The sequence below is a fragment of the Prenolepis imparis genome, unplaced genomic scaffold (genome assembly GCF_030444845.1).
Source record: "Prenolepis imparis isolate NDT839.2.m4 unplaced genomic scaffold, iyPreImpa1.0 SCAF_9, whole genome shotgun sequence".
Classification (NCBI taxonomy): Eukaryota; Metazoa; Arthropoda; class Insecta; order Hymenoptera; family Formicidae; genus Prenolepis; species Prenolepis imparis.
This window is the reverse complement of record NW_028141167.1, coordinates 13,959,516-13,976,078: the sequence shown is the minus strand read 5'-3', so window position 1 is coordinate 13,976,078 and position 16,563 is coordinate 13,959,516. Positions and strand designations below refer to the sequence as shown.

Here is a 16,563-nt window from a genome sequence, read left to right as displayed (position 1 = left end):
TACTACCTTTTCTTCAAATACTGAAAAAGTACCTTCTATTTTCATCCATTCGCATCAAAGCTAATTGTCAAGTCTATAAATCTGTTTCAGGTTATGCCGTTAGAGAATAATATGAAGACACCAATGCACTTTGTTGGTTGTCCGGGTGTTCTCAACACCGGCATGTTTGTCGTCGTATTGCTATACAGTACCGTCGGTTTCTTCGGTTACTGGAGATATGGCGAGAACACAAAGGCCTCTATAACACTTAATCCCCCGCAGGACGAAATACTATCGCAATCCGCCAAAGTGATGATCGCCGTAGCAATCTTTCTCACTTACGGACTCCAGTTTTACGTGCCCATGGAAATTATTTGGAAGAATACGAAGCAGTATTTCGGCTCACGGCGATTGCTCGGCGAATACCTTCTCCGTATCTTGTTGGTGATCTTCACTGTTTGCGTGGCAATCGCTATTCCTAATCTGGGCCCTTTCATCTCCCTTGTTGGGGCTGTGTGTCTATCCACGTTAGGTCTCATGTTTCCTTCGGTGATCGAGCTGGTGACCGTCTGGGAACTGGAAAACGGTCTAGGAAAGTGGAATTGGCGGCTGTGGAAGAATATTGTCGTTATTGCCTTCGGTATTTTGGGCTTCGTTACCGGCACCTATGTCAGTATACAAGACATTCTGGAGGGCAAATGAGGGCCGCCAAATTCTGGTGCAAAGAGCGATTCAACCATTCGTGAATATGCTCGTCGTTCGACAATAAGATGCTATTTACGACGAGCTCACTTATAAACTGCGTGCTGGAAGCGCGCGTGGACGATGCGACACTATTGGCGAATAGCAAAGTTATCCGGCTTTTAGGAACAATATCCTCTTTGAATTTCGATTCTTACACTCTTCCTGCTATAGCACTACGAGTATGACAATCACGATACGTGAGATGACAATAACGATAAAGATATCAAAGAAGTTTTCACACATGGCCGAACTCTTATCATTATTTTAATAATAGACAAGTTCGTTTATACATTGTGTATGATTGGCGATGGGTGGATATATACGATCAATCAAAAGAATTCGAAAAATAACACTTCATATCACACTCTCGATAATTATCATTAGTCACAAATGTCACGCAAAATCATTATTATTTAAGCAGGATAGGCCATTGTATAGTTGATGCGAAAGATGTAAAATATTTGTCAAATAAAGTTGAAAACAAAAGTTACGTAGTTTCAAAAGAGAAATAAATTTTATTAATTAAAATAATTACATTATTGATGAGAAATATAGCAATATATTTTATAAAAAGAAAAATTGTTTCCTTCTTTTTTTAAACTTCTTTTAAAAAATCCGAATTGTTATTTAATATATATATATATATATATACTTGATAATAAAATGAAACAAACCTTTAGCGCTAATTAATATACTTTGAACTATCTTTTAGGAACAAAAGATCTTTAAACTAATTGCTGTGTATATTTGACGAATTTTTTTATAATGATATACAGTATAGTAGAATTAAGTCTGAATAGAGTTTCAATTTAAACATTCATTATAAATTCATGCGTTTACATAGTCTTTTTATCCTATTTTTCTTCAGTTTATTTAATCATGCCACATCGGTTATATAAACTATTTTTGCAGACGTTACATTGCAGAATGATTTTCTAGAATAATGTAACATTTTCTAGAATAATGCGACATTTGCTTCTCACACATATTTTGTATGTACACACACTTACATCTATAAGCACAATGCATGCGTACGTATGCATATAGAATATCTCAAAGTTAAATATTAAATTGAACTTTATCAGTATGTTCTACATAAAAACAAAAAAAATTATGTTATTGGATCGAAAACATTTTATTAAAAAGTTATAATAAAAATTAAAATTAATATGAAAATGTACAACAGAAGGCTCTGATATAAAATATATAAAATCAGAAGAAGGATAGACAAATGAGAGGCCATTAATATGAGAGTAATAGCAAACACGCTATTAATAAGTTGATGATATTTATCTAATCTGTTTATTCCAATTATATTTTTTATTATAACTAATTTTATCCGTGAATTGTGAAAAAGAGACAAAAATGAATCATATAATTTGTGATAAAGTTTATTGAAAAAATTAGTTTGTCATTTATTGAAGGAGGATAGATATGAAAAATTTGTACAGTATTAAATTCCATTTTCTAACAAGACAAGTTTATTCTTTTTAAATAAAGGATAGTATTTTAAAATAGAAAATAAAGCATACATATGTTCCTTTGTTTAACCTGATAATAAAATTAAAAATTTTTTGGGCAAATGTTTATATAATATTTTTTTTTAATTTCTTGTAGAACATATTGACAAAATTTTGATTGTTAAACTTTGGAACATTTTGCATATGTGCGCAAATACACATACACACACACACACATACACACAGAGGATATTGTGGAACAAAATCGACAAACAATGTGTTTTAAAAGTCTACGGCCCATATTCTCGATAAAATCTTTTATCGATAAAAGAAGATCGAGAATATGGGCCTAAGTAAAATTATAAAATAAATATAAAATTGATTATTAAAGAGATATTATGAGTAAATTATAAAGTTTGAGTATAAATATGTAACTTTACTTTATTAAAATTTTGCCATATTTTAATGAAGCTGAATAGCCTTGTTTGTCGACTTCCTTTTGAAACTCCTTATATATGTATACCCATGCGCATATGTATGTTTATGCATAGAGTGTCCTATATAGATAGGGTACAGACCAGTGCTACTGTATCTTTTATTAAGCATATCTTTAGCCTTGGAATTTTCACGAAACTTTTTTAAAAATAATTTTAAAATAATTATTCTTTTTTAAGATAATTTTCGAGGAAATACATTATTTGTGCAAGATATCTCACGTTTTAATATACTCTAATGTAGTTTATTTGCTGTCTTTTTTAATCTTTATATAAATAATGCTTCATGTAAAAATTTTACATTTTTATAATGAAGTCTTGAAGAATTTTTATAATTTTTATATTTTTATAATAAATAAATACTTTTTTTAAAGAATTTTATTTGAATTGATCAAATAAATTGATAAGACGTTCTCTTATAGCAGAAAAGTGTGCTTTTTTACTTTGACTTTGGCTCTGCTTTCTATCTAAACAAGACGTTGCGATGTCTATATGTAATGTAAAATTATATATGTAATATTAGATTTATTTATTATAACAACTTTATTATTACAACTTCAGACTTATTAATTATAACAATTATCAAAATTATCAATTTTTACACAAAGAGTCGAAAAACACGAAAAATTAAATGCACTGTGTGATATATTAAAAAATAAGATCTTGGAAACGATAAAACGATACATTTTTGCAAAATTTTATCAAAAAGGAAAGATGCTTTTCTATAAAAAATACGAGTACTGATTCATACCCTATTTATGAAATACTCTATTATATGTATGTATATAACTGTATTATAGAGAATGTTTTAGATAAGCAAAAAATAATATCATGTATTCTTTATCGAAAAATAAGCGTACTTTTTCTCTTGAAAATTGCACTAAATCGCACTGTTTTTAAGATATGGTAATTTTTTCATGAACGATATCAGATTAATATAATAATAATAGATTCTTTATTTGGAAATTTATTGGCCTTGAAAAAAGTTGATTTATCAACGAATAAAGTTTATAAACAATTAAATTCAATAAATGCTTGACATTGTGACTGCTTTATGCAGGCTCTGTATCTTTGAAGAAAATTATCAGGTCATCTCGAAAACGTCTTGACATCAAGAATCTGAAGTTAAAAATAAATATAAGGTCTAGCTAAAAAGAAACGAGATTGCATAACTTCTCTCCTACACAAAAATATTTAAAAAACACAAAATGTTAAAAAAACATGATTGTATAGAATGATTCTTTACGAGTTTTTTTTGCAATGTTATGACATTTTATTTTGTCCTCTATTTTGTATAGGCGTTAGAATAATCATTCTCGTTTCTTTTTTACCAGACTTTATATTATTCCCATTTAAAGAATTTAAAATAATACTGGCGTTTAAAAAAAATTTTTTTTTAAATGAATAATTATCTTTATATATTTTTCCAAAGTCTACAAAAAAAATTTTGTCTAAAACATTTTTTCTTTAAACTCAAAAATAAAAAATATTTTTCTTATATTTAAAAACAAAAAAATTTTTTAAAGAAGTGCATTTAATACATATGTCATATATTATTTTATATGCAACATACACACATGCATATACATACATACATATACATTGTATGTACACAGGTATGTAGGTGCATGTGTGTATGCATAGACGCGTGTTTGTATGTATGTGTGTGTACATATATGTGTGTATATACATTGTTTATGTATAAAATCACAAATTATTGTGTTTCATTAATGAGAAACAGGTTCAATTATTATATACTTATTTGTTCGATTGGATTATATTATAAGCTTGTCATTTATCACTTATACTCATGCGGGCCATGTATTAAACACGATTCCAATCATTTATATTTAATTAGAGACGAAGAGATTGCGTTTGTGTGTGCGCGAAGCTAAAAAGATTTTCTATATCAGTATATTATTAGTACAGTTACATGCTTTGTCAATAGTCCGTTAAGCGAAAAGTCCATTATTTCCTAGTCTTCTATGAAGCTATAATCTCGATACTTTCATCCTATTCTGCCTCTGTCATTGATAAAAATTGCGACACGCAAATACATATATCTAATAAGACCTCCGCCATGAGGAATCGATTTGTAAAATACTGCGTTTTGCAACAGAATGTCGATTAAGTATCACATTGATTTTTTCAGATATGTCATATTAGCATGTTTGATTTTAAGAAAAATCGATTATATTCCTCCAAGAAAAATGCAAAACGAATTATTTGTAAAATATCAAAATCATTTTTCTTTAAAAAAGATATCAAATTTTTATTTTTTGATTATTGCTGCTAAAATCTATCTATTTGCACAGTGTATTGTTGAAAATTTTATACTTTTACCTCTAAAAGGAAATAAAAAATATTTTTCTCACACATACACATATACATATACACATTTCTCGATATTGAAAATCAATTTTATTTTTTTAAATAAAATCTTGTATAAAAATATTTTATTTTATTTTATTTTTAATAAAAAAAATTGTATTATTTGGCTTTTTTAAATAAGATTATTTTTTCGTAGCTTATTATCAGCTAATTCTAAAAATTATAATCAGAAGAACTGGTTTCTTCGAGTGTAATGATTGATCGGCGTGATTCTGCTGCAAACCGCTGCTTTGTTCCTAGTGCATATAATGCACAAAAACGTACAAAGAAAATATTAATCCGTAAGATTAATCCATAAGATTAATCCATAAGAATAATAGGCAGAAGAGTACGTAAGTGTAGTAATTTTATGCATGCTTGCTAGTGCGTAAGTAAAATCGCAATATATTGTAGCTTTTTCGTCAGCATATACGAGGTAATCATGTTAATTATGACGATGCATAATGATGTTTTATTGTTAGAATCGGAAGTAAAAGACGAATATTTTAGATGTTCTCATCATTATATTATTTATCAAAAAGAAGAATAACAGTAATTCAAATTTATCAAAAGTTCCACAAATATAGAGTTAAAAAACTAAAACGTATATATTAGCAAAAACAAAACTCAATATAAATAAAGCTATTGGTTATTTTATTAATCAACTTGTATGTTTTTTTCATGCTCAATAATTATCAATAATGTCAACATGTACGTGTTAAGAAAAATAAATCTTTCTAGACTATGCAGACAAAAAAGAGATTTAAATAAATTTTTTAAAAGAAGAGATTTCTTTTTCTTCACACTTTTAGTATCGATCTCTTTATAGTTGCAAAAAAAATTTTTTTAAACAATATTAAAGACTTGAATTATTCCTTTAAATATATCCGACATCGTCACAATCCTTAAGTCTTTATAGCGATTTTAATATATATATATATATAATTTATATTAAATCACATGTAGGATGCAATATAGAATATATCTTTTTCATATATTAACATACAAAAATTCAGAATATTTCAAACTGAAAAATAAACACATTCAATGTTTTAACAAATAATTGAAGTACGATAAACATTACCGATTATATCCGAAATAAATGAAACTATTTAGTGATCGAATAAATAATATCTTAAGATAATGCAGAATGGAATATGTCGAATAAAAGCAAGTTGAATGGAAGTATAATTATAAAATTGAAATTTGACTTATGAATATAATTAATAAAAGTTAGATTTTCCTCATTTAGTGACGCAAATCAATTCCAATAAATTCTGTTTTAGTAGTAAATTATGGCAAAGCTAATAAATTATTATGTATTTATCTTCAAAGTTGACTTGTTGAGCTTAAAATCACATATCACACGTTATAAATGTCATGTAAATAGGAAGCATTCTATATATAACTATATACATACAAATGGCCACATAACTATCATCGCAATTAATTAAAAATTAAGCGGAAGTTTTTGTCATAAAAAGAGTAGAAATTACCCAACAAACACAATACAGCTGCTATGTAACATAAAAGTAACAAGTAATATAACAAATGTTACACCCTATTTATATTGTGGTGATGTTATATACATTTTCTTATATATACAATATATAATTGTATTATAAAACTGTTATATTGCTTTGTTACTTGCTGATTATATAATAGACTAAAAATAACAATATAACTTGAAATGTAATATGTTATATGTATAACAAGTGTCATGTAAGTATTATTTTGATGTTATGTAACATTTGTTTATTTGTAATATATATATATATAATCGTTTAAAAATTATTATATTGCATTATTGTTTTATCTGTATTTTATATTTTCGGAAAATTAATGTAAAAACGAAGTAAATGAGGTTGAATAATATTGCATATGCAAAAATAATTATTAGATCACACATATAATTTATATAATTTCATAAAAATTCCGCCAAAAATTATATTATTATAAACTAATTTCAAAAATCAATTAAATTAATCGCTTAAATTATTCAATTAACACTTTTAATTAATTGCATTTATCAAATCGTGATTATGTACAAGGATGTATTCTGTATAATTATTATAATTAGCAATTGTCAGCGTGATTTTTATAGCGTCATAGACATATAATTTATAAGAGTATAGGATAATTTTTACTTATTTCGGAATGGGTAGATTAAAAGAAGAAATTGAAGAAAAAAATATAATTTATGCACAAAATTATGCGAGTGAGCAATTTATCAAATTATTTTCTTGTAAGATATTTTAGATATGTTTTGCTTTTTTATAAAATGAAATGATAAAAATCATAGATTTTGCACGATTGATTATTTTAAAATACTTGTAATAATAATAATATTCCGCGTATGTATGTATATGTCATAATACGTAAACTATTTCGCCAATACTTAAGAATAAATATATTTCATTCGATTATTTATCGTTCGACTTATCGACGATTTAAATATAATTCAAATTGGGAACGCGGAGTAAAACAATCGAATCGAAGAATATCGAGTAAATAAAATAAAAATAAGCTTCGTGATACATCAATCGTCTCTAATAAATAATTAATCTCTATACTTAAAAATACTCGTATAATTTAATATTCCGCGTATATACAAGGTGTCCGATAATAATCGCCGAAATAAAAATACACTTTATAATTATTATTAAGTTTCAATCCAAACTTGACTGTAATATGAGAATAATGCATTTTTGGACGTATGTTAATATAAACTTTTTTGCTCATTTTGATGAATAAAATGCGCTTCTAAAATAGCGGCTCACATTTTTGTTACACCCTATATATTAGTGTCGGATAATGGCGGAATTAAAATTGTCGGTATTATCAACAATTTTAATTACGTTTAAACGAGGGCGTTATTTCGTTGGAATACAGCCCTATCGCCAATATTAATTCGCAAAAGTATTAATAATTAATTAATAATAATTTTTGAAAAATTTCAGAATCTAATTTTGTAAAATAAAAAATAAGTAAATATATACATGATGTATAAAATACAGAATAACAATAATATTTATTCTTCTTATTATTGATAATATATATGCTGATTATTTCTGATAATCTATAACTTTCATAATTTTATTTTATAAAAAGAGCAAAATATATCTAAAATATCTTACAAGAAAATAATTTGATAAATTGCTCACTCGCATATCTTTGCGCATAAATTATATTTTTTTCTTCAATTTCCTTTTTTAATCTAGTACTTTCGAAATGGGTAAAAATTATCCTATATATTTTTAAATTATATATCTATGACATAAAAATCACGCTGATTCTAATATCTTTCATCATAACATTATACATTTGTTATTTATGTATATACAATATTGCGCATTGTAGTATTTTAAGTTTCTTATTAGATTTAATTTATTGTTAGTCATTACGAGATTTCTTTCACATACTTATTATCGTCATATCGATCCAAATGAGTCTTATATTCTTTCGAAAATTAAGATTGTTTCTCTCAATGATATAAGAATTTGATGAGAACAATTATTCAACAATTTAAATGTAAAAAAGACTTTTTTTCGTCTAACAATTAAAAAATTAAAAAAGATCTATATTAGAACTATAATAAAAAGAAAGAGACAATTTTTTTATATCGCTATTTTCCAAAAAAGGCCTTTTGCCGCTGCAAGAAAGGCTCTCTGAATATGTAAGATGATTCATTATACTTAATTAAAATTCGTAGTTATATATGATCCCTCATGCTTAATTAAAATTCGTAATTATTTCAGGAAAGCGCCGTTTCCTTTATTTCCGTTATCTCACTTAATAATGGAAATATATTATATATATATATATATATATATTTTTTTTTTCCCCCCTTCAATTTCTTCTAATCTAACAATTCCAAAACACATAAAAATTATAAAATTATATATATTAATTTATATATATATATAAATATGTATATATAAATATAGTTTGTATTAATTCTATAGTCAGAAAACCTAATTAAGGCGATATTATTTCCGATGACGTCGAAAGATTTGTTTGAAGTCGCATTAATCGTTTACTAAAGAGTTACTTATCTTAATTTGGACGTAATTATCGTTCGACATTCGTGTGTATGTTTTTACACGCGATGCATTGCGTTAAATACTATATATACATATATGTATATATATATATGTACATTTGTGTGTATTATGTGTGTGTGTGTTCGAACAAAGAAACGCGAAGTAAGAGGCCGGAATCACGCTTCGGCATGCGTGGCGTTTTCGCGAATTCCTCCTTAGACCGAGACTCTATGCGATCCTACACGAGCACGATAACGGAAATTATTCTATACACAGGTATCCTCAAGAGAGACACATATACATACTTGTCTCATATCTGCCTAGATGAGAGAACCTTAGATTATTTCATTGCCAATAATGATTTGGATTAAACGAGATTTTAAATAGGCTTAATCGGTAAATTAGAATCATTAAAGTAGCGTACGTGTAAATATGTACATAATAAATTGAATGAATCATTCGACTGATTCTTACGCGTAAAAAACATGTCTTATTTAAAGGCATTAAGTTTCTTTTATATTTAAAGTAATCATAATTGTAATAATTTTATTATTTTTATTATTTGTATTTTTTGTATTTTTTTTTTTTTTTTTTTTTTTTTTCACATAATTCTATATTTAAGTCGACCTTAATCATAACTACATAATTAATGAAACGAGAAACAAATTTACTAATACAAGTTTAAATAAGATTTTAGATGAAACTCTAAAAGTAATATACCTTATTTTTGATCTTGACATATGTGGTCAAGGTAATAAGTAATTTTCCGAAGATTTTTTAGCTGTCGCTAATTATTTATTACGAAATTAAGTAAAGAAAACATTTTCAAATTAGAGAATTTGTGTATTATCTTGGTATCATCTCGGTTAAAGAAAATAATTAAACTGTCATTTTTTTATATTATCTTTATTTTAAAATTTTTTTCAGAATTGTTTTTTTTTTTTTAGTCGATTGATACGATTTTTCAAAAAGTAAGTCGATCGACTTTAACTTTTTTGTGCATATAAAATACATATTTGTTTCTCGTATAAACCAAGATTATTGCAATATCTTTAAAAGTATTTTTTTTATAGTTGCAAGTCTTCTGTTTGTTAGTTTTCTTTCAATAGATTCGTAAATATGATTAAAATCTTGTCTTTTTTATATATCTTTAACCTTATGCAATTTTAAAATCCTAACATGGTATGCTAATTTTCATAATCTTGAACTCGACCAATTAACCGAATTATTTATCTAACTAAATATTTCTTAGAAAGTAGAAAGTTTCTTATAAACATGATGCTAATAGAAAGAGTTTTCAGCAGTTTTTATGTAACTTTACTCTTGATCAATATGTTCTTTTGCATGAAAATTTATGTCAAGTAGGTTTGAAAAAGAAAATAATAAAAATAACTGTTAAATTCGTTTCTTGTTACCGACAAATGTAACAAAGTTATTTTTTTCTGTTACAAATAAAATTTGTAACGTTACAAAAGTAATTGTATAATGGTAACTATAACGTTATAAATACAAGACGTTACTTTCTAAACCTGTATATAAACAAAAATCACATATAAAGAGAAATATAATAAGACTAAAAAAATTAATAAAAATGTTAACATTTGTAAAAAAAATATAAATTTTAATTTTTGTATGAATATTTTTAAAAACTATAAGAAACCGCCAATTAAGTCATGAGCAAATGTTAATCACTGCTCTTCATTCTACAACAAATATCAAAGTCAATGAATGATGTCCGTTAATGTAAAATAATTACCAATTATTCTATTTTTACAACATTAAACAAGTCGATAATTATCATCGTTAGAATAATAATTATAATTTAATCGGCAATAATTTTGATATTTATATATTTAAACTTTATTTATTTTTATATAAATAAATCTATTTACGTATACGTACTATTAATATTTTCCAGATTTATTAAATCAAGCCACTTTCTTATTAATTTCTACCGCGACGTGTGTTAAGTACGTCTTAAATTCATAATCACAAATTTCATTAGCGTTTTGTACATTTGTCTGTTAAGCAGGGTTTGACTAAGTGGGCCCAACCCAATAAAACCCGGTGGGTTTTATTGGGTTAAACCCACTTTAAAAAACTTACTTAAAAACCCATTTATAAAACCCATCCAAAAATGCTAAAAATTTAATAATATTATAAATGAAATATTTAATATTGATTAATTTTTATTTAATTTTTCTTATTTATTAATGTAATAGAAGGTCTATTACATTAATAAATAAAAAAAATTAAATAAAAATTAATTCATAATAAGGAATTGTGCCAATTAAATAGCCAATTTTCTTAATCATTAGCGAATTATAAAAAATAAAATTAAAAAAATTAAAAAACCCAACAAAATCCCAAAAAACTCAATAAAACCCAGAAAAACCCAATAAACCCCAAAAAACCCGGTTTTAAAAAAAACCCACTGGGCTGGGCTTTTTAAAAAAAACCCGGGTTTTTTCAAACCCTGCTGTTAAGGGGCTAATTGTAAGTTATGAAGCTGAGAAACATCCTTGGGATCCCGATTGCATGAAAAACCTGTTGATGCCATCGCATCGGTTTCGGCATCGACGTTTTCGTCGATTAGCTATTAATCGTCCGTTACAAAATTGGATGATTACTTTTCCGTCGATCGATATTGACGCAAGATCGTTCTTCTATGACGCAATTTACGAGCGCACTCGATTGCTTAATAGTCATTCGCTCCACTGAAGCATCACGAAGGCCGCCTTTGGACCGATTGCTTCCGGTGATATTTTAAAACAACGGTGCTCATAGATTGTGTGTCGCTATCTCAAAATTCGACATTCTTGTCTCGCTACGTTTTTATTCGTTGCGCAGCAACGAATATTTATCCGCACAGCTTTTTCTTCGCAAGAAAATAAAATTTAATTCCTTATATATTTAATTAAATTGCTTATTTTTATAATATATAATAACATCTGTATAATATAATTATACAATTATACAATATAATTATATATAATTACGCACGCGCATGTGAGTGTGTATATTATGTATATATATTGAAAGTAATAATTACTTTAAAGATTAATTAAATAACAAATAAAATTAATCTTAAAAATAAAATTTATAAATCTTAAAAATAAATCTCGAAAAAAAAATTTTTTTTTAAATTCATAAATCCGAAAAATAAATCTTAAAAATAAAATTAATAAAAACTACTAATAATAAATTTATTTATTTAAAAAATTTATTAACATTTAAAGAAAAAAATTGCAGCATTTGTTAATTTATGTTTACATTTGCAAATAGTAAGTAACAAACAATATTTTACTTACAACTTAGATAATTATTAATCTTGAGAGTTAGTGGTACAGTAAAATATTAGTATTTACAAATATCATTTTTTCTAAATATTATTTTTGTAAAAATAACATGCACATAAACACTTCAAGATTTACGAAAGAATTTAGAGCAATTAGACTCGCCACATGTCTTGAAAAATAAATTTAAATGTCTAATGTGACAGTAATAATCAGTACTTGTTACATTTGAGTAAACTGCTTCATAATTTTCCAGGAAAAAAAAAAAAGATTACTAGTGATACATTTTATAATATATGAAAACTTCCGCTCTTACAAAGGCACAGGAAATGCTATTTTAGAAAGAGACTACATTAAGTATCTATGTATAAGTAAAGTCAGACTACATCTGTGTATATAAGATTCACCAATACTTATTCGAATTTAACAAGATTTTCTTTTTATTATCTTCTTTAAGTCAGAAAAAAGAATTAATTGTTGTTCTCAATAAATGTGCAATCTCATGTTTCTTAACAAAATAGCAGCTTTAATTTGTACGATTACAATCACAATTGTAAATGCTTATTCATCGCAATAAACTATCCCAGGAACAATTTTTTAAGTAAATGTTTTTTTTTTCAAAACAACAATATTAAGATAGAAATAAACAAGGAAGAAAAAAACTTTCTTGACTTATGAATTAAAAGTTATTAATAAAACTTTCTCGGTATAATTAGCGGGTCTCTTATACATAAATAGATCATGTTTATTCAATAAAAAAAAATGTAGAACAGTGAATAAGGGTCAAACAAAAAGATACTATATATACATACATTCTCAATACTTAAAAAATATTATAAAATATGTGTTTCATCATAATCATTTTTTAAATATTTGTTTAGAAATTGATTTATTAGAAAAATATAAATTATAAATAAAATATTAATATTAACATATGAATTAAATATTTATAATTAAAAAATTATAAATATTGTAAAATCAAATGCTATCAGTATAATTTTTCTAAGTTCTTTTCATAGAAATTTTTAATTTCTACTAGCGCACAAGTCGGGGACAAATCTTTTATTTGTTCAAATCCTTGTAAAATGGTGCGAATTATGTCTTCAAAGATGTCGAATTCTTCTGCTAACATTCTCAATTCTCACATTTATCATCGATTTTCAGTAATTTGCACTTTTTTGACGAGATCTGGTGTCAAAGTTAGTTTCGGACGTTCGTTGTCTTCTTCATCTTCACGATCGTTTTTTTTTTAAATCTTCCAAATCACTCAAAAACTTATGTACACGATAGGTTATCGTCCTGATAAATTTTCTTCGTACATTTACGTCACGTTTCTTCCAAATTGTAATGCAAAATTTAATTTTCACTCTTGCTTCATTGTGATCAAATTTTTACTGATTCTTTCGATCGACATATTTTATGACGCGTAATGAAATTTTTACAATTAATAAGCCCGACTTGAAACTTTAAAATAAAATATTTAATTTTAAAAAATCTATTCTGTTACTTTATAGCCTATATTATATGGTTGTGATAATTATAATCTCTATTTTCTTTATCAAATTTATCCAACAATAAGATAAATTAAATGTGTAATATGAATATGTATAATATATTGTAAAAAAATTAAGAGAATAATAGAATTAATTATTTGTGCGTTAAAATGTATAACAAAATTGAAATAATAATTTTTTTCTATGTCGCACAATATTATTCGATATATTTACTCATTTAGTCAAATATGTCATATTAATTGAATTTTCATGTCATTTTTATGAATTTATAATTTGTAAATATTTCGTACAAATTGACATATTTACAATATTTTACTTCTATCTTCGATTTTTCAGCATACTTTTTTTTAATTATTGTAGTGTGAAGCTTCAGATCCTGTTTCAAATGTAAATTTGCTCACGAAGCGTCAAAATTCGAACAATTCCGTACAATTTGGTCTGACATACGTGTAAAATTCGGTCCATTAAATTCGGATGCGCGTTTATCGAAGCATGATAGAATTACCAGAGTGAATCGTCGGGTTAGGTTGTTGCTGACGGAAACTCGATGCGTTTATCATCCGTCGCGAAGGATCGATGACGATTTAATCACTCAATTGCGAAAAAAAGCGAGCGTTTAGAACCGAAAAAAGAAATATCTCCTAAAGGACGTCCCGCCGTGACGGACAGACTAAAATCAATCCTCTCCGAAGAAGGGTAGCAGACTGAAACCCTCGTAAAACAGATAATAGGAAGCCGTATTTTTTCGCGTTTCGTCTTTCATCACATTTGCAGTTTATTCTCTTGGCGAAAATCATCAGCAAGTTTAAAAATGTAAGTACCGACTAGTCATATAATATATAAATTGTATAGTAAAATAAAATCTTACGTCGCATATATTTTTCGTACACAGTTGAAAAATTTGTGTTAAATTTAACAAATATCACCTGTCCCAAACGGTCCACAGAAATTTTTGTGTTAATTTAACATAATACGGATATGTTAAATGGTGACACGAATATTGTGTTAATATTTTAACATAAAATAAATGCAAACTTCAAATAAACTTAAAATAAATTTTGTGTAAAATTAACATAGTTTTAATGTAAAAATTAACTTAAAAAATTGTTAATTTTATCACCCCCACTTATATTATAAAGTAAAATTAACATTTTTTTCTGTAAATTTTAACAGATAAATCTTGTCACTAATAATACGGAACATATTTATTGTGTAAAATTAAAAATAGATATACATTGTGTTATTTTTACACTTTTTTTTAGTTGTTTTAATAATTTAACATTTGAGTCCAATTAACATAACAGCAATATGTTAAATTAACACATGAATGTGTTAAATATTTAACACAAAAATTTTAACGGGGACCGTTTTTAACAAGAAAACACACATTTTCCAACTGTGTATATTAAAATTTTTAAATACGATATTAAGGTGCCATAAAGATATTATATGTCATTTTTTATGTATTATAAAATGCAATATGCAATTATTGTGTATCTACTTGTGTTATTTATTTTATATTTTCGACAGGATAGAAATCTATATAAATAGAAAAAAAAATGGTGATAATTATAAGATTTGTATATATATCTATTCTTGCGATGAATATAATTATTATAGGATATATTATATTACTATGTTAATTTATTAACTGTAAATAGAAGTGTATAAAACTAAAATTTATTATTTTATATAATTTTATATAATTTTTATATAATTTTATATAATTTATATTTATAGCTTAAAGAGAATTTCTCTAATTTTGAAATATCTTTTTTATTACAACATTATTTGACATGATTATTACATGAGTATTGTATTTGTTGAGCTTACCTGTATCTGAATTTGTTTAGAAAAATCAATAATAGAACAAATCGATATACATTACTAAGCGTGGATATTATTCTTATATGAGATTTAGATGAAGTTATTCCGTTCTATGTTTACGTATTTTAAATTTTAAATTAACACGCCTGATGACAAATTAGGTACATAGATGACATATGACATGTTTTATCGGCATTTATCTGTCATTACTACAAAGTTGTATATGTTCCTATTTTGATATAAATACAACTTTTGATAACATTTATAAACTTACTTTGTAAGTGTATAATATCAAATATTTCCTACATTAATCTTTTATTGTCATTATACGATTCATATGAAAATACAAACTAAATATTTAAAAGTTCGACATCTTATTATGTGTGAAAAAATATCGTTCAGATTTAATTTACTTGCGAAAAGTATAATTGCTGAATCAAATTTAACAAATAATCAGAAGCATAAATTATATATATAAAATTTGAAATTTTAATTTATATCTTCTGTTGATATCGCACGATGCAAACTAAGTATTTGAAAGTTTGACATCTATTATGTGTGAAAAAAGTAGCGTTTAGAATTTACTTACAAAATGTATAATTGTTATGAATAAAATTTTAAAAATAATTAAGAAAGATAAATTATATATATAAAATTTGAATTTAAAAATTTTAATATAAAATTACCAAAAATAAATTCTAATAAACTTTTAATACAGAATAAATTCTTAATGCATTCTTTAATAATTTTCAATATATTCATTTTATATATATGTAATTTGAATGTTTTTTTCAATTTAAACATTTTTTTAACATTTTTAAACGTAAATATTTAAT

General features: G+C 25.5%; 1 protein-coding gene and 1 long non-coding RNA gene across 5 annotated transcripts in view; one reads left to right on the top strand and one right to left on the bottom strand.

Moving 5' to 3' along the window:
- The window catches only part of LOC145940157 (proton-coupled amino acid transporter-like protein pathetic), a 29,871-nt gene extending 24,163 nt beyond the window's left edge, over positions 1-5,708 (top strand). For all 4 annotated transcript variants that reach the window (XM_083045063.1, XM_083045061.1, XM_083045062.1 and 1 more), the window contains one exon: positions 91-5,708. In XM_083045063.1, coding sequence (XP_082901189.1) covers positions 91-681 — 591 coding nt within the window. In that variant the 3' untranslated portion in view covers positions 682-5,708. The remainder of the gene's footprint in view (positions 1-90) is intronic.
- Positions 1-16,563, bottom strand: part of LOC145941132 (uncharacterized) — a 90,628-nt gene that overhangs the window by 45,766 nt on the left and 28,299 nt on the right. The window lies entirely within an intron of this gene.